We start from the raw sequence: 19,359 nt of genomic DNA, 5'->3' as shown, positions 1-19,359 counted from the left end.
AAGTTGTTGATAGTTGCTATGTCCGTTGCTAAGTTATGGCGCTGTCCATTTGTGAATATTGCTTTTAAAAGGCCAAAAGATTTTGTAAACATAAAAGATATGCACGGCACATTTTGTATATAGTTCTTTTTCAAAAATGGTACTGATACTTTTTATTAATCCAGAATATTTTTAATAATTATCATTATATATATATGCATATTCAATTCAATTATTATTGTCTATTTTTAACATCATTTTTTGATTCCAAATTTAATAATATCTATTAATGTTAGTTGCTATCAAGAACAAAACCAGCTCAGGCCACTGGAAATGCTGTGCCTTCAGATGCTAAGAGCAGATCGAAGGTACCAAGTTTAGAAGAATTTATTAAAAACAGAGATTTCACTGGAGCACTTACTTTGCTAGAAGTAAGATAAAAGGATTTTTATTTGGAATTTTACTTTTACTACATAGTTTTAAATGCAAAAAATAATGCCTTCTGATTTATTTCAATAAATATTGTACATTTTTTAAAATTTTTCCTATAAGTTTCTGATTTCTTATAAAATTGTATATAATTGACAGACATGTTCTGTAATTGAAGGAATTTCTTTCTTTGTTCCCTTCTTTTATATAAGATATTCATCGCAAATTTTGAATTATGTTTGACTTGCATTTATTTTAATAAGATTCATTAAGTCTTTTATGATCTATTTTTGATAAAATTTGTAATGTATATATTTTTAACTTAAAGTCTCGTTTATTATTAGCTATAATTTTCTTGTCAACAAAATTTTCAAAAATTATAAATATAAATAAAAAATTCTGTAAAAGAATATTATTCTTTAAAATACTTTAAAATTTATGAATAGAAAGCTTTTTTTACTTTCTAATAATTCCGAATGTTTATATAAAATTATATTATTAGCTCATGAAATATCTCGTTGAATCTCTCAACCAGTTTCCAGCTTTTATCGGGGAATAAATATGGTGTAGTATTTTTTTTTTATATGTTTAGTATCTAGGTATCAGAATTAGGAAATTAGAAAAACAATGTTAAATATCATACAAAATACTGAGAGATACAAAATAATAATAATAATAAATGAACATTAAAATTTTTATATGTAGAAAAAGTGATTTGCACTAAGACCAAGATTTTTAACAATAATAAGTTTATTTTCAAAATTCGTTATCTATTTATTTTTATTTTTTTTAAGTTAAGAATCATATTACAAAATTTTGTTCTGTACAATGTATCTAAAATTTACCATTTGTTTTACAGTTTACTAGAAACAGTGGAAAAGGAGATTTAAAGAATGATTTATGGATTGCATATTGTGCTTTTCATTTATCTGATTATAAAAGAGCTCTGGAAGTAAGTCATTAAATTAAAACATTAGAGATAAAATTTTATTTATTTATTTTTATTCATTGATTTATTGTAACATATTATTGATATATTTATTCTGATTGATATCATTGTTTATTTTTTTCCCCCTTCTTCTTGAAAAAAGATATAAATCTCATTAATGATATAAAGAATTTTAGGATGATAAGAAATGAGTCTTAAATCAATTAATCTTATATAATAATCAATACTGTATTATGATTCTTATCTAACAAATGTTCTCTTAGGAATATAATCAAACTTTAAAGTCACCTGATGTCCCTCCTGAAGTCTGGACTTATTTGGGTTGTTGTTACTTTTATCTAGGAATGTATAAAGAAGCAGATGCTGCTGTAAACAAAGGTATATATTTATATGTGTATATGCTAATGATCATTAATTGTATGTAATTTATTTTTAGTTAAAAACAAATTATGAAATGTTTAATGTTTAAATTTCAAGTATGACAAAATAAATATTTTTAATAATAATATCAAAGTATAGATAAATATAGTAATTAAATACCCAACTCATTTTACTTGCATTAATATACTTTTATCCAAGAAAATAATATTTTTTATGCAATTGAAGGTAGTATTCTTATAAATTATTACATTTCCAGTAAACTTAAGGACAATAAAAAAAAAAATCCTTATTGTTGAATAGCAATGCTGACATTTATATACAACTAGGAAAGTATAATAATATTTATAAATTTAAATGATTCATTTTTATGTGTCCTGATTTAATTCTTCCTTTATTATTCTATGTTTAAAAATATTCAAATTATTTAAATATTCTAAAATACAAAAAAAAAAAATTATTATTAGCATTTATTTTTGCATGATGATTTAAAAACATTATTTATTTATGTACAATTGTTTTTTTATAATTAAATGAATTGTATACATTACTAATAGTTTTCTATCTTTACTTATAATAAAGATTTAGTGTATGGGGAGGGGAAATTTTAATTAAAAATTAAATACTATTTTGGCATTTTTCTGCAATAACTTCCAAAAATACTACAGTACAAAAATGATGTCTATATCATCTTAAAATTGTAAAATTATTTTTTCAATGATATATATTATTTTGTGCTGTAATTCATTTTTCAGTTTTTAATGAATTTTAAAAATATTTTAAGCATAATTAAATAAGATAACATAAAAGTCAAATAAAATATTATAAAATTTAACTTGCATAAGTGTGTTATGTTTGTATGAAAAAAAGTAGCGTTTGTTAATGTCTCTAGTTAAAAGATTAAAAAATTAATTCTCACTATGAATTAAATCTATAAAGTCTTAATTTTTAGCATGTATGAAATAAAATAAATTTGAAGCATGATATATTTCCTAGAAAAATAAATATAAAAAAATGGTTTTTGTGACTTTTAAAATATCTGTATTATAATTCAATAATTTCGTGTCTTTTAAAGCAAATATTATTTAATATATACATATATATATTTACATGATATCATGTTAATCAGTGCTCAATAGCTAATTTCTGGACTGTTAGTATTAGAAATAAATGCAAAAACATTATTACACATAATAAAAAAGATGTTAATGCAGGAAATAAATATATTTTATGCATTTTGAGTCAATAAATTTCTAATTTTTATAGAGATCCTCTGTCTTGTGAATCTTATTTAATAAAAAAATTTTGGAACACTAATAAAAGAAGCTCTACTCTTTTGTAACGAATACTGATTCGAGTCATGAAAATCTGAATATTACTATTTTATAAAAATGCTTGATTTTAGACCATTCTAATGACCGCTTCAATGAAAATGCACACTAGGAGTTTCTTCAAGGCTAATTAGCTTAGATTAATGAAATTGTTGATTGCCCTAAAATAATAATATTCAAACCTTCATAACTTAGTCAGATTAGTTGCAGACGATTGAAATGTTTTTTATGTAAAAATTAGAATGTCAAAAATATTTTTTTAATGTGATTCATGAACTGAATAGGCTGTATAAATTTTAAACTTCACATTTTTTTCCAGAAGTACATCTAATGGCTGAAACAAAATAAATTATTATTATTTGCTTTTACATAAATCCTTTTGAAGGTAGAATTGAATTGTATGTTGAATTAGAGAAATTTGTGTTAAATAATCTTTTGAGAAATTATATGAATTTTTTTAAAAAAAATATTTTTATGCATAAATCTTTAATGCTGAGTGATTCTATTTTCTGCATGCACAATTTTTACTAACATGTTTGGTTTTAGCAAGAAAGTTTTTGTATTTGTTGAAGTTTAATCACTTCTGTTTCATAGTTCAAATTTTAATTCAAATGACAAAAAAAGTAGAGAAATGCATAGTACAATAAACAGAACATTGTAAAACTATATGATTGTTGAAATTTTTTTTGAAAATATTTTGCTGAAGAAGCCATAAATACCAAGTTAGATTAAATATTTAATTGAAAATTTTATTGACTATAGATCGTTGTCAAAGATGGCTAATTGTTAATATTTTTTTTAATTTATTGCATTAATTTATTATATTAATAACAGAATTCTAAAAATTGTATCCTTACTTACAGGTCCAAAATCAGAGCTTCAAAATCGACTTCAGTTTCATCTTTCACACAAATTTGGTGATGAGAAATTATTAATGGTTTACCATCAGCAATTGAAGGACATTCTAGAAGACCAACTTTCTTTGGCTTCAATTCATTACTTAAGATCCCACTATCAAGAAGCTATAGATATCTATAAACATATACTCCTGGACAATAGGTTTGTATTATGATGTTGTATATTTCATCATGATGATCAGATTTTAATTAGCTTTGTTTGTGTTATTAATTTTTCCTTTTGTTTTAGGGAATCTATAGCTTTGAATGTTTACGTTGCTTTATGTTATTACAAACTGGACTATTATGATGTGTCTCAGGTAAAAAATAAAAAAAAATTCTCTTTTCATTTGATTAAAAATTTTAGTATATAATATATCAAAATTAATTACAAAAAAATGTAATCAAAGAAGCAGGCTGTTTGTGTTTAATAAATTAAACGTTGATGAACTGAACTTATAAATTAAAATACAAACATTTGCGGCTGTGCAATGCATTCAATAATGCATATTTAAGAACTTAATTACATAATCAATTAATTAATTACAGATAAATTGTATTATAATTTTAAATCCTTCGATGTTGTTGCATTACAGTGATGGCAATATTCATACTTGTGTTCTGTGATTATCATGCCAATGAATACGGGAATTATTTTTTTAAAAAGAAGAAAACTTTTTTTTATTCTTCTAAGGACAAAATGACATTTGAAAATTTTGAATTTGTATAGACTGCAAAAAGTAGATTATAAATTTATATATTATTTACTTTGATAGAATTTCCTTGAAAAACATACAGAAGATTGAAAATGAAAATAACTATATTTCCTGTTTTTCATTGTAAACAATTTTAATAATTGGAACTTTTTGCGTATTCTTTTATTTTCTATATCTTTTATTAAAATTAGTACCATAAATATTGATTATATTCCATTTTTTTTTCAAACAGGAATACATCTTATTTTTAACTGGAATTTTTTTTTAATATGAAATTAAATTTATTCTGCATTTATCATAATAAATAAACTTTACTAAATATCTTCAAGAAATACTTCTCTTGATCAAATAAAATATAATTTGTTTTCATTAAATCTTGTAGCTTTTTATAATTTCTCATTTTACCATAAAAATTTTTTGATAATAATAAATATTACTTTTAGAAAAGAGTACTATTAAGTCTAATAAAAAAATACTTGTTTCATTACATTATATTAGAAATTATGACATCTGTCTCTTATGGTCCTTTTTCCTCTTTTCTAGGAAGTTCTGGCTGTTTATTTACAACATTTTCCTGACAGTGCAACTGCTATTAATTTAAAAGCATGTAATCATTTTCGATTATACAATGGAAAAGCTGCCGAAGTAAGTTTTAGTTAATATTATGCTTCTAGTAAATTAATGTCTAGTAGTGTTTCCTTTTAAAAATCTATTTTTTAATCACTTTATTCTTTCAAAAAATGTATTTTCATTTTAGGCTGAGCTAAAAAGCTTGCAAGATATGTCTACACCTTCTTTTACTTATGCTAAAGATTTAATACGACACAATTTGGTATGTATTTGCATAATATTTTTTTAAGCAAATTCATAAATGATTAATAAAATATAAAATAATTAAATTCTAATACACTTACCAGTACCATTTAATTATAAACTGTGATTATAATATTTTTAAGAATGAAAATATTTAATTCTGAATTTTTTATGTTTAAAATTAATTTTTTATCAAATTTCCTTCCCAAAATAGAATAGGCGTAAGCTAATTCAGTAAAAATCTCTATCACATTTTTTTCAAAATTTGAGAAATTTCAAATGTGGCAATTAAAATACGACATTTTTTGTTAACAAAATTCATGTACTATTAATATGTGTAAGATAATAATCTTATTGAATTTTCATTTTTTTTAACTTTAATATACATCTTATAAAAATTAATCATTAGAGTTTAAAAATCATATAAGATGCACTGTTTGCCTTAAATATTTCATTAATAGATTACATGCTTTTGAAAAGTTCTAAAAGCTGATCATTTTTAAAAGCACGGATTTCAGATGTCATAATACATTTAATAATACATATGAATTTGATTATATAATCATCAATTATTTGCTTACAAAGCACATTAACATCTTCAAATTCTTTTATGATATTCTTTTATGTCAGCTTTATGATTACATACCAATAAATCAAAGATTTATAAAACAAATTCATAAATAATAAGATATACAAATTATTGAGCTACCTAACTTTGGAGCTTCGATTGTGATAGTGTTATTTTCAATTAATTATATAGTTTTATTATTCAGCATTCTGTTCAATTGATATTGGTTCAGAGTTAATATTATTAATCAAAAAAATGCATTCTTAATTTTCACAATCATTGTCTGAGTGCTTGTTTTCACTATTTCTTTGACATCAAAATTTAGAAACCATGTAACTAGTATTGCTGGAGACTCCAAACCAATTATAGCACTATAGTATTGAAAGCTCTTTATCATTATTTCATTTCTTATTTGAATCTTGCTCAGTTTTCTGTTGTGTCTGTTTATATGACTGTTTACTTATAGCAATTAAAAGAAAAGTAACTGTTGCTTCAATTGATGACCTTGGAAAAACGCTAAGTGATACTGTTGATATTAAAATGGCTCATATGCGCTGATTATATACAATTGAAGTAAATTTTGAATAAACTAAATAGCCCCTGAAAATTTCAAGTCAGAGTGGCAATTCAAGAAAGCAGTTTTTTTCAGTGAACAATTTTTATTTCTATATTTTTTTCTAATTTATAAGTGTATTTTATAATAATACTTTTCATTGTTTTTTAAATGTATTTATACATGATAACTGTGAGGCATAAATGTATTTTTGAGGCTATATGTTATTACTACTATATAACAGAACATAAATTTAAACTGGATAAATCAAGGTTAAAATGTTATAATTATCCACAATATTTTGGATGAAAGATTTTAATCAACTTAAACTTTTTTCTTCTTTGATTTTTCTTATTAAAGTAAGTATAAATAAATGTTTGCTGATTGCATATCTTTTTCTTTTTTTTAATCTTCAAATTTGGAAAAAATATAATTAATTTATTACAGGAATTGCATATCTTTTTTTCATCTTGAATTTTACGCTGTTATTTCCTTTTTTTATTATTTAAATTCTGCTATTACTTTTAGTTTTCTTGTACTTTATTCTTTCAAGATTCTCTTATAATTGTAGATTTCGTGATTTCTAAATTTTCACTTATTATATGTAAATTTTGTATTATATTTTATTGATACTGTTGAATTTTAAAAGATATGGCGAATAAGAAAGCCTTTGCTATGTTTATCTGATTTGTCCTGTCAGTGCATGCTTTCACCTGATTTTTTAAACTACCCACATATCCACTTTGGATTGTTCAGATTTCTGTGTCTTCAATAAAAAATGTATGGGTTCTTTCCCTTTCTTTGGCAATCCTCTTTTATATGAACTTTAGAATAATCGAAATGCTACTATACTATGAAAGTAAGTTCATAGTATAGTAGTCATTTTGCATAGTTTGAATCATACAAAATGAAATATAAATATTAATACTTGTAGGTGGTTTTTCGAGGAGGTGAAGGGGCCTTGCAAGTTTTACCACCTCTTGTGGATGTTTTCCCTGAAGCTAGATTAAATCTTGTTATATATCATTTGAAACAAGGTAAGGTTTTAAATCCTTAGTACTGAAATTTTAAATTGGAATAAAAATATGACAAATTTATTTAAACATATTATAATTTAACATTATTTTGCCTTACTCTCTATGAGCCAATCTTTTAAAATGGTTCATATTGTGATTTTATTTCTTATAATATTTTTTTTATTTCTTTATTTCTTATAATTCAATTTTTATTTAATATTATTAAATTTTTATATTTTTACCTGCAGATAATGTTCAGGAAGCTTTTAATTTAATAAAAGATTTAGAGCCTGCAGTCCCTCACGAATATATATTAAAAGGAGTTGTAAATGCTGCTAATGGGCAAGAGCAAGGATCAGTAAGTTTTTATCCATTTTTGTAATTCTTTTCATTATGCATGCCGTAATTTTCTATTTATTACTTAGAGACTAACTACTACTACTATTTATTCTTATCATACAAATTTGCCGTTTTTTAGCGAGAATATCTAAAAGTTGCACAACAGTATTTTCAGTTAGTTGGTGGTTCAGCAAGTGAATGTGGTAAGCTATTATTTTACCTTAACATAAATAAAAATCATTATGTCTATGAATGTATATATATTTCCTCTGAAATGAATGAGCCAATTGCTGCCAAATTTTTCATACTTATTCTTTAGGACAAAAGAAAGAATATCATCAACTTTTCAAACTAATATAATAGATAAATAGATATTCCGTAATTAGAAATTAAATAAAATTTTGCCTTTTTTCTGCAGTAATTCAGACCAAGTTATTTTACAAGAAATATTTTAATACTATCTTTAAAATACAAACTTTTACCTCTTCAGTGATGACAAATTTCTTTTTTTGCATTTTCAAATTTTAAGTAGATGATTTTGAAGTGCATTAATAAAAAAGACTCTGTTTAATTATTTTTTTAAAAATTTCTGTTCGATATTTTTTTTATTTTTTTTATTTGTTTAAATTATTCACTTAATAATATCTAAAAGAATTGAAAGAAAGAACTCATATGCCTTTCATTTTCAAGCAACTAAAGTGACATAGCCCAAGGTTGGTCAATCAAGTGGTTCGTATAATAAAAGAATTGTGTGTATTAGATCATTTATACAAAATTAATTTTTACGTTAAAAATAATGTACATGAAAGTATTTAAATACGAAGCAAAGTTGTTTATATGAAATAGTATCTTCTTATATTTTAAGAATTTTACCAGAGTTCCATCTGTATATCTCTGCTTTATATGTGAAATAACCAAAAACATGTTATCATTGTTTTGAATTCCAATCAACGTAGTTGCCTAATGTAACTTTAATAAGGCATTTAATAAATTTAATTTTCATCAGATATTTTATACAGCTTTATAATAAAAAGAACAAATTTTGTGCTATGAAAAATTATGTAATAATATAATTTTATATTATAAAATTATTTTATATTTTAATATTTTTATTATATATGTATGTATGTAATGATATAGCTTAATTTAATTTGTATGTATGTAATGATATAGCTTGGTAATTGGTAGTAATAACAACCACAGCACACAAAGCGGCCAAACAGAATTCAACAGGTGGAGAGAATCTACGTAGCTACACTCTGCGGTCTCTACAAACGCCTACAATTCTCCAATGTCTCCTCTCTTTAGCTGTACCCAACTGCCGTCTCACTACTACACGACTGACTACTCCACACACGACTTGATGTTGCTCCTATAAAAACACCAGGATTCGGCACGCAACTCAATTCACCAAATACTTGAGTTCCATACAAGGCTTGTGCTTCGCTGGGCTGATACAACTATTCGCCGTTGACTCGCTATGTGACTCTAAACATTCCGGCGACTCTTTCCACGATTGTCTTCAGCTTAGACTGCCGGTATTTTATAGTTCCCGGATCCCGCAGCGAAGGTTCTGGAACAAACAGGCATATCTCGGTTCCTATTGGCTTTATCGCCAAAATTCTGAAAGATTATAGTATTATCTATTTTATCACCAAATAGTTGCTAAGCTCTAAAATCATTGATTCGGAATCCGATCAGGCAGTATCCAACAGAGCTCACCGTGAAACGGTCTTCCCAGTGATTGAACTAACCGTGTTGAGAAGCAACATTACAGATTTGTAATATTGTGTGTGTGTGTGTGTGTGTGTGTGTGTGTGTGTGTGTGTGTGTGTGTGTGTGTGTGTGTGTGTGTGTGTGTGTGTGTGTGTGTGTGTGTGTGTGTGTGTGTGTGCGTGCGTGCGTGCGTGTGTGTGCTTGTGAGTGAGTGAGTGAGAGAGAGAGTTCAATCATAATTTAATTATAACTAGCAAACTTTCTTAATAGAAATTTGCGCACAGTAATGAATAACGTTTGTTTAATGAAAATGATTGTTTTTATATAATAAATAGACATTTGTCTATTTATTTTTTTACCTAATTTAATTTATGCATAAAATATCTAATATTGTTATAAGCACTTTTTAAAAACTTCACCAACTCTTTATTTTTCTGTGTATATTTTATAAGATTATGTTATTATATATTTATTCATACCTGTAATTTAATATTATTTTTAATTAGTTTGGAAAAAGTCATTTTAAGTAATAACAATAATTGTCAAATTATACGTGAACTCTTACTTTTAATTAAAGATTATACTTATTAATTTTTTTAATATTTAATGTTAAGATTTGTCGCTTTTAATCTGTTTTAAATATGCAGAAACAGAAAAAAGAATATTTTGTTATAAATATATTTCAGATACGATTCCTGGCAGACAGTGCATGGCTTCATGTTTCTTCTTGCTGAAGCAATTTGATGATGTTTTACTTTATCTTAATTCAATCAAAGTAAGAATTTCATCGCCATTGCTTTCAAAAACAGTAAAATAATTTATCAGAGAATCTGGTATTTTCACAAAAATATCAAGTTATGTATTAGATAGTGATGAGTTTTCTTGTGATTGTCACTGTATTATACATTGATATATATATTGAATTAGTGGGAGGAAAAGAAAAAATGTCATTTGCAATCTATATAATATTACTCTGAAATAGGCAACTTACAAATACTGTATGAAATGCAAGAAATGAAATACTTGAGTATCATTACACTATCTTAATTATATTTATTTTTGAAAAAATTTAATTAAGAGACTCTAGAATAAGTAAGAGACTCTAACAGATTTATTATCAGTTAAATTGGTTTAAAAATTCCAATCTTTTAAATTTCAAGAATTTACTTCAATTGAATACTAAAATTATTATTAACTTTTATAGGAAAATTTATAAAATTATAGGGTTTAAAATGGGGAATATCTAAGGATTATTAGTATTACAGGGACAACATTGATACTTAATAACACTGTTACAAAATAATTTCATTTTCTTGTTAAACTCTGCCATATAAGAAAGAAAAAATGTATATGTAAATTTCAGTGCCATAGCAAGGATTAAGGGCATCTGAGCAAAGTATTATTTTTTTCATCTTCATTTGGTGATATTTATCTTTAAAAGTGAATCAACATTCCCAATCAAAAATGAATTAGTCTCTTCAAATTAGCAGTCAATTTCAACAAACTACAATAAATAAATTATTTCAAATATGAAAATAACCGTGGAAAATGAATGCTGTATTGATATAAAAAGACTTTTTCAGTTTATCTAACCATTTTTATGAGATATAATTGCTTTAATTAATATAAAATTGATGAGCTAGAATAGAAAGACATGTATTATTCTTTTCTTTTATCTATATTTATATCAATCATCATTGTTGCTTATCTTTTAAAAGAATAGTAATAAATTGGGCCAAAAGTGCACAGCAATGTAAATGTGATTTAAGAAATAGTTGAGAAAATAGTATATTATATCGATTTTTTCTGCTTAATATTTATCAGTTTTTTAAACGTTATGTATTTTTAATGAATATTTATTTGTACCTTTCTGGAATAACAATCTTCAATTCAATCCCCAAACACTTTACAGTAAATTGATCAGTTTATGTTAATACAAACCATTTAAAAATGTGTGAAAGATGATACTTTTCTCTTGGAATGGCACCAGTCTTTACCTTGTTAAAATTTTATGTCTTGGTGTTAAACACTATGTTATCGTCAAATATTAGTAGCAATACATTTTAAATAGTAATCAAATATTGTTGTTAGACTTTGGTGCATTACCGCTGATGGCATGCTAATGGAAAAATAACTGAAATATACATTTCTACAGAAATAGAAAAGGATTCATACTGAATTATTTGTTATATTATTGTTTTGAGTTTTAATTGCAATTGACTTTTCTAAATATTCAAAATTTTGATCAGAAAGTATGAACCTCATTAAAACATTCTGTAGAATAGCTGAATTTTATTCATATGCATTACTGATAGCATACATCATAGTTACTTTTAAAACCTATTCCTAGGCTCTCTTGTTAAATTGCAGGCATAATTTCTTTGAATATCCATTTTTAAAAAATGAATAAGTATATAACTTGCATATTATCTGTTTCAAGTACAGAATACATTGATTTACATTTACATATTTTTCAATAGTTAGTACTGTCCTTCAATTTTATAATTCTTTGTTGTGTAATTGATTGCCTAATAACATTTGAAATGTAAGCCTTATGAATAGAACAATAAAAAACACTTCTTTTTCGCAGAGTTATTTTTATAATGATGATACATTCAACTTCAATTTTGCACAAGCAAAAGCAGCTACTGGTAATTTCAAGGAAGCTGAAGAGGTAAGTTTCGATATTTTTTGAATATAAAAAGCTAAAATAAATTACATGATTCTTTTTTTATTTTCCTGCTTCTATTTATTAATTTATATTAGCAGAAGTAAAATTATTTACAAATTTGTTATTATATTGTCAATTTTCATTAGGCATTGCATGTCTAAAATATTTCACTTTCATCAGATATTTTATAACTTTCTATTGATTGAATTAAAAATAATTAGAATCTTATAAAAATTTTAATAGATGTTTTCAACCCTTGGGAAGATTATTATATTTGTAATATTAATCCTTTTTAATTTAAAAGTCTCATTATTAGAGAGTACTTTTAAGTAAATACTTCTTTGAACTTTTCTGGACCTCAATTTAGAGAATCGAAATGGAATGAAAAACTGTTAGTGAAAATCAATTGTTCCTTTTTCTAAGAATTAACTTTCCCTATTAAGATGTTATTTTAACAGAAACTTGTAGTCTAAATAATGGCATCAACTATAGAATGAAATATTTTACAATAAACAAGTCATTAATAGATAATTAATGATTAAATTAGGTGGAAATATTTTACATAAATATTTGAAGAGTTCTACAGATTCTTAGCTAAATAAATATAGCAGTATCATTCCAAAGATAATGTTATCTAATCAGAGAGCAAAGAAAACTACAGATTAAGACAATGCTTCAAAAATCAGTATACTAGATTGGTGCATCCAATCTGTGATTGGATGCACCAATCTAATGTGAGATGTTTAATAATGTAATATGAAAGATCCAGTTTAAAAGTTTTAATAATTTAATGCAACGATTTGTGAGCGAGATAATCACTTTATTCCTTAGAATTAAAAGGTATCTAAACTTTTTTAAAGAAATATAGTGCTTAAGTTTATATTCTGCATGATGCAACATTGCTTTTATTTATTTATTTTTCTGTAGGTTTTCCTTCTCATTCAAAATGAAAAAATTAAAAATGATTATACTTACTTAAGTTGGTTGGCTCGTTGTTGTGAGTGTTTTTCGCTTTTTTTATATTAAATTTTTATATTTTTTAATAGACAAGATATAGTAAAATTGAAATATTCTTTTCTTTGCAGATGTCATGAACAAAAAGCCTCGACTAGCTTGGGAATTATATTCGAAACTGGAACACTGCAATGAATCTTTTAGTTTACTTCAACAGATTGCAAATGATTGTTACAAAGTTAGTATCTATTTTACACAATAACACATTTTTATCTTAAATATGATAATGAAAATCCAGCTATTTTTATATAATATACTGTAAGTTTAGAATATTTTTAAATGATTAGGTATTTAATTTCAGTGTTTCCACACAATGATAAAACTTCTTTTTTAAAAAATTTTAATTCAGAAATTCCTGAGGTTTTGAAAATTATAATATCATCTTGGAAAAATTTGAAAACTTGTAGTTTTCACATTTATGAAAACCTACTTGTAGATTAAGCAACTTCATGGATAGATTTTTAAATTAATCTCAGCCTCAGTAATCTCGTAATTAACATTCCCATTAAAAAGTGATTAATATTATTGTTTTATTTCACTTTTATTTAAAAGTAAAATTAAATTAGATTAGACACATTTCAAGCTTCACTTGCTAACTATAATTTTGATGAATTCATATTTAATATTGTGCAAACTTGTAAAACAAAACTGATTCCAAATATACAATAATGTGGAATCTGTGGAACGATGATCATCTAGAGCATAAAAGTAGTTTCTCCAAGCTAAATTTCTTTATATATTTTTAAAGCACTGGAAAATGCTATCTTTTATGCAGCTGCATATTAATTCTCAAAGGTTGGTTTATAAATTTTGATATGTCTACATATCAAAATTCAGCTATTTTATATTTCACTGAGAAAACTGATATGGTCCCTAATTAAGAACTAAATAAAAGCTGAAATGGATTCACTGCATTGAAGCAGATTACTAAAAAGAAAATTTTCTATGTTCCTTTCTTTTTATTATCAAAGCTTTACATCAAAGCTTTACACAAAGCTTTTTAAAAAAAGATTGTGGAAAGCACACTATATAATTATTTAATTTAAAAGGAATTTTTAAAAATTTTAATGTATATATTTTTGGATGTCAAATTAAATTCAAGTTAATATCAAATTAAATAATTAACATAAAGTAAAATTTCAAATTAAATAATTAACATAAAGTAAACTTTCAAATTAAATAAATAATGTAAAATAATATCAATGACATAACAAAAGTAAGTGGTGTACAAAGTATAAAAGTTTTTTTTTCTATTATTTTATTTATTTTTGTCTTATTGTCGTATTTTATTTCAAAATGCCGCATAAATAACTAATCTTTTGTTCCCATGGTTCTCTAAGATTGATACCTGAGCCATTTATGCCCTTTGCCTTTGGTCACTATGCAATATGTCATAATATATATGGATTCTCCTTAATTTAGAAATAAATATTATTCTCACTGTCAGGGAATAAGCAAAACCGCTGATAAGTCGGATTTATATTTTATAACATTATTTACATTTTAAACGAATTATAAAAATTGTGGTAGATATGTATAATCACTGTATGTAATTTGAAAGATGCATAAAAAGAGTTCATTAAATAGGTATTCTATAATAGGAACTGTTAAAAAAACGCATTCGCAAATATTATAAAAATAAAATACAAACAAGTTTGTTACAAAGTTTATATTGTTGTAAAGCTTAGAATTTTTAAAAGCAAATGCTGAAAAATTGTATCAGCTGGCAAAAACTAAAAATTTATCATCTGTTTATTTTACACATGTTTGTTGAAATTAATTGTCATTTGCAATAATTCTTCTTTCAGTTAAATGCAGAAAATAACGTTGTATGATGTAAATTTGATTTTTCAAATATATGGGTGGTGGGATACTGTCTGCTTTTCTTAATTAGTATTGGAATTAAAATGTTATTTATTGTATTCTTTTGATATACTCAAATGTAATTATTTATTGGAATAAAAAAATACATCATCAGTTATTTTTAATATATTTAGATTAGATTGTTGCCTTTTTTTTAATATACTCTCAATACAGTATACTCTCAATAATGTGGCAGAACATCGGACTAGAGAATAGCCAGATTAACAAAAGCTTCGGATCAGCGAAATTCATTTAAATAACGTCTTTTAATAACAAGATTAAGAATCATTATTAGGAAAAACTTAAGACCTTGATTGGTGAAGATTTGCAGAAATTTCTCCTTAGTGGCATCGTGAAAATCATCGTAATAGGTTGTTCTCTCATAAAAAATCTACCTAAAGAAACACTCCTGAAATTGCGTTTTGTTTTGGAATTTGGAATTGATTTATTTTTTGTGGTCATAAGTCCAGGAAAAGATATAAATGTCAACTCAAATTGCATTCGCACCACAGACCTAGCGCCAACGTGAAAATGGATATAAACAACTGGACACTCTTCTTAAATTCAATTTTTGACGCGTGGTAATTATTTAAAAAGTAATTTTTTTTCTTAGATTTTCGATGAAACATTTGTTATTTTTTATTGTAAAAAAATCTACTAAATGTCTGATTTCATTGGTAATTTTAAATATATATATCTATCCATATTTCTTTTTCAGATGGGGCAATTTTTTTATGCAGCCAAAGCTTTTGATATTCTGGAAAGATCAGACCCAAATCCAGAATTTTGGGAAGGAAAAAGAGGAGCATGTGTTGGAGTTATCCAAATGATAATTGCTGGTCATGAACCCAGGTAAAAGCATAAATAGAAACACCTTTTCCATCTAATATATTGTAAGGGCAATTGAGTTTCCTTAACTCTTTAATTGTTTCAAACTCATTTCTGACGGATTTTACAGTCGAAAAGACTTATACGTTTCCTAGTGATAAAATTCGTCATATCCAACAAAAGAAACTGTTATTTTAAATTATACTTGTACGATAAAAATAAAGCAGTGTGATGGGTAGGCTATAACTGCATAGTAACAAAACTGATTGTCGAATTTGGGCCAACTCTTGAATCTGGGACCTCTATCAAAGTTTTATTTTGCGATATCTCTCGAAGCAGGAATTTGCAAGGAATAGGGGCCGCAGTGCTCTGGTGATAAGGTCACGTCTTAGGGGCCTGATGTGTGAAGAACCATCGTGTAAGCGGGTCTAGTGCACGTTAAAGCCATCAAGGCCAAATTCCTCCCGCTGGTGTGGTGAGGAACTTTGGAGAAGGCTGCCAGCTCAAGTGTCTTTCTCGTAATCTGACCGGGGTTCAAAAGCATTAAGTTCGCCCCAAAATAGACCTAGTGTTACTCTAAAATGGACGTTAATATAACTAAGCAAAATAATCATTGGTAATGTATCTAGATCTCTTGAGCTTCGCATGATATGGAAGTTGGCGAATTTGGTACAGTGACTGTGGTTGGAGAATTTTGTTAATTTTTTTTTTCTCCGTAGGGAATGTGTTGTGAAATAGTCATTTAGAAATTTCTATCAAACCAGAGGGGAAGAGAAGTAGGCGATCATTGATGTCATATGTAAGAGAAATGATCATTCATATGAAATTAAAAATTTCGAAATCATTACAAAGTTTGATACACTTTACAGAGATCCAGTGGAAAATGTCCCAAAAAAATTATGTTTTTATATGTTTGAATTGCACCTTAGATTTATTTTATGTTAAATATTATTATTCTTTGCAGAACTATGTTAATACCTCCCCATCTAGTTTTTAAATTAAAGGTTAAATATCCTGTGAAAAGTTCAACCCCATTAAATTTTTTCAGTACATTGTTTAATTTCTCATAGCTAGATTTTTGGGATTGAATGGATTGAGAAAGATAATTGGTTTTAATAAAATTGAAAATTAGGACTGGTGGAAAATGATTCTACAAATGTCTACTTTTCTTTTCTTTCTTTCTTTTTTTTTAATCTCCAGTGTAGCTCTAGTAATGGGACTGGTAGAAAAAGATTTGTACTGTAATTATAAATACTACATATAATTACTGTAAGTATATAATATGATAAGTAATAACTTATTTTTTAATCTTCTGGTGTGCAATAAGTGGAAAATTTATGATAACCAGGTATCAGAATATTTAATATAAAATTATTTTACATTCGCAGTTTATTTTTATCTAAATGAAAACTCATTGGGTATAAAGAACTTAACCCTTATAAAAACTATGTTCTGTTTTCATCAAACATTTCGATGACATTCTTATTGTTCATTAACCACAATTATTTACTCAGGTTTTTATAGAACTCTGATTAGTTCACCCCAAAATAACAGACTACTAAATTTCTTATTTCATTTTTATACATAATAATTATTATTTACATTTTCATTCATAATAATTATTACTTTTACTTACATTCTTTCATTTCATTAGTAGATTTCTGTAATTAGTACAACCTTCGATTCTTTAAATGATTCATAACGGTAATCTAGTGACAGCGCACAAAAAAAATATTACGTGTAGAATCGCCAAAGTTTCGTTTGAAAAACCTTTAAATTATGCTTAAAAAGTTTACGCTTCTGATTTTAGATTTAAGTTTTTATTTGATTTCTGTTTCTGCAAAATTGTTTTTCAGTATTAATGAAAATTTATTCAAGTATGAGGCAGATTGTGAATAAAAGTAGCTGGACTTCATAAAATAATGAATTCTGCCAAACATTCAAGCAAGGAAATAAACTAAGACTAATTGAGCAATACAATGAACATACAAAATAATACAAAAGTACTTGAGATTTTGAAAAAAAAAGTTGTAGAATTACTACATAAACGAAAATTAATCTCAAGAATGATAAAATTTGATTATGGAAACGTTGCAATCATCCGCAGAAATGTGTCATATCTCTTTATTAAAATTATTATGTTTATAGACTTAACACTACTTTTATATTACAATATGGATGGTGTAAAAATTGTTCAAAATTTTCTACTGGGTAAATCTTAGGGAATATTAAACTAGGGTTCTAGAACTATAAATTTAGACATAATTGTATTTATTAATATTAAATACTCACTAAATAAAGCTTAATGAAATATGAATTTTTTCCCTCAATATTTTTGGAACATATTACTTTACAGAAACTATTTTTGCATAATTTTATTTCTGTACAATTTTTCTTTAATTTTAATAAAATTTTAAAACATATAATAAAATACATTTTATAATATTTTTCATTGTTTTAGTTTGTACATTTCGATATGCGCATTGTGGCAGTGTTACTTTTGCATCATTATATTATGTTGTTATTTGTAGCAATGTTATATATTTGTTATATTAAAAGCATATTTTTAAAAAATAATATAAAGATAGACGAATCTAACATTAAACATTGTCATTATACAACGTTTCAGGCTATAGATTTAAATTCCTTTTAATTTTTTCTGATTTTTTTTTTTTTTTTTTTTTTTTTTTTGCAGTGAATCTCTACAAGAGATCTTTCAAATCCTAAGAAGCACTACAAATCCTCAAGCAGAAAAAATACTCCGAGTTGCAAAAACATGGGCCAAAGAAAGTAAATTGCCTGTGTAAGCAATTTATTAATCAATATGAAACACCATAGTCATCTTAATTCCGTCCAAAGAATACTTACTATTTGAAAATGATTGTTAACAGTTATAAGTTTAATTGTTCAACTAGTCAAATTCGCACTTTTATAATTGTTGTTTTCCCTTTCCATTTCAAAATGCTAGTCAAATTTTATTATAGTTTGTTTGACAAAATAAAAGCCAGATTATATTTTTATATTTAAAAAAATATATATTTCCTGAAATAGAAATCTAAAATCATATCTAGTCATTTGTTGAATACTGTAATAAAATTTAAATTATTTTCTTTTACAACTTTCTTTTACAATGTATATTTTTATTTGCGCAAACAATATATTGTTCTTATTGCAACAATAAAATGTAATAATGGTTTTAATATCAGAGAATGTGTTTATAATTTCTTAAAACATAAAAACACAAAAATTAGATATATTAGAAAGCTTCTTTTCTATTATACCTATTCATGAAATTGAATT

At 25.2% G+C, this 19,359-nt stretch overlaps 1 protein-coding gene across 2 annotated transcripts; it reads left to right on the top strand.

Moving 5' to 3' along the window:
* The first annotated feature begins 2 nt into the window (after positions 1–2).
* Positions 3–19,146, top strand: LOC129981648 (intraflagellar transport protein 56-like). Of its 2 annotated transcripts, XM_056092577.1 has the most exons (17): positions 3–139; positions 276–410; positions 1,268–1,360; positions 1,621–1,735; positions 3,930–4,125; positions 4,213–4,282; positions 5,222–5,323; positions 5,436–5,510; positions 7,547–7,649; positions 7,877–7,986; positions 8,107–8,170; positions 10,370–10,458; positions 12,274–12,357; positions 13,282–13,351; positions 13,440–13,546; positions 15,950–16,083; positions 18,755–19,143. In XM_056092577.1, the coding sequence occupies exons 1-17, from the start codon at positions 137–139 to the stop codon at positions 18,864–18,866; spliced, it is 1,662 nt and encodes a 553-aa protein (XP_055948552.1). In that variant the 5' UTR covers positions 3–136; the 3' UTR covers positions 18,867–19,143. The 2 variants fall into 2 exon arrangements, with proteins under 2 accessions (XP_055948552.1, XP_055948553.1); XM_056092578.1 differs by lacking the exons at positions 3–139; positions 276–410 and having other exon boundaries at positions 1,700–1,735; positions 18,755–19,146.
* The last annotated feature ends 213 nt before the right edge of the window (positions 19,147–19,359 follow it).

This window comes from Argiope bruennichi, chromosome 8 (genome assembly GCF_947563725.1).
Source record: "Argiope bruennichi chromosome 8, qqArgBrue1.1, whole genome shotgun sequence".
Lineage (NCBI taxonomy): Eukaryota > Metazoa > Arthropoda > Arachnida > Araneae > Araneidae > Argiope > Argiope bruennichi.
This window is presented reverse-complemented; position numbering and strand designations above follow the sequence as displayed.

What these genes read in the sequence shown, in the direction of transcription:
- LOC129981648 (XM_056092577.1), top strand. An exon ending in CATATACTCCTGGACAATAG is followed by an intron (nt 4,126 to 4,212) that starts GTTTGTATTATG and finishes CTTTTGTTTTAG; the next exon opens with GGAATCTATAGCTTTGAATG. An exon ending in ACTATTATGATGTGTCTCAG is followed by an intron (nt 4,283 to 5,221) that starts GTAAAAAATAAA and finishes CCTCTTTTCTAG; the next exon opens with GAAGTTCTGGCTGTTTATTT.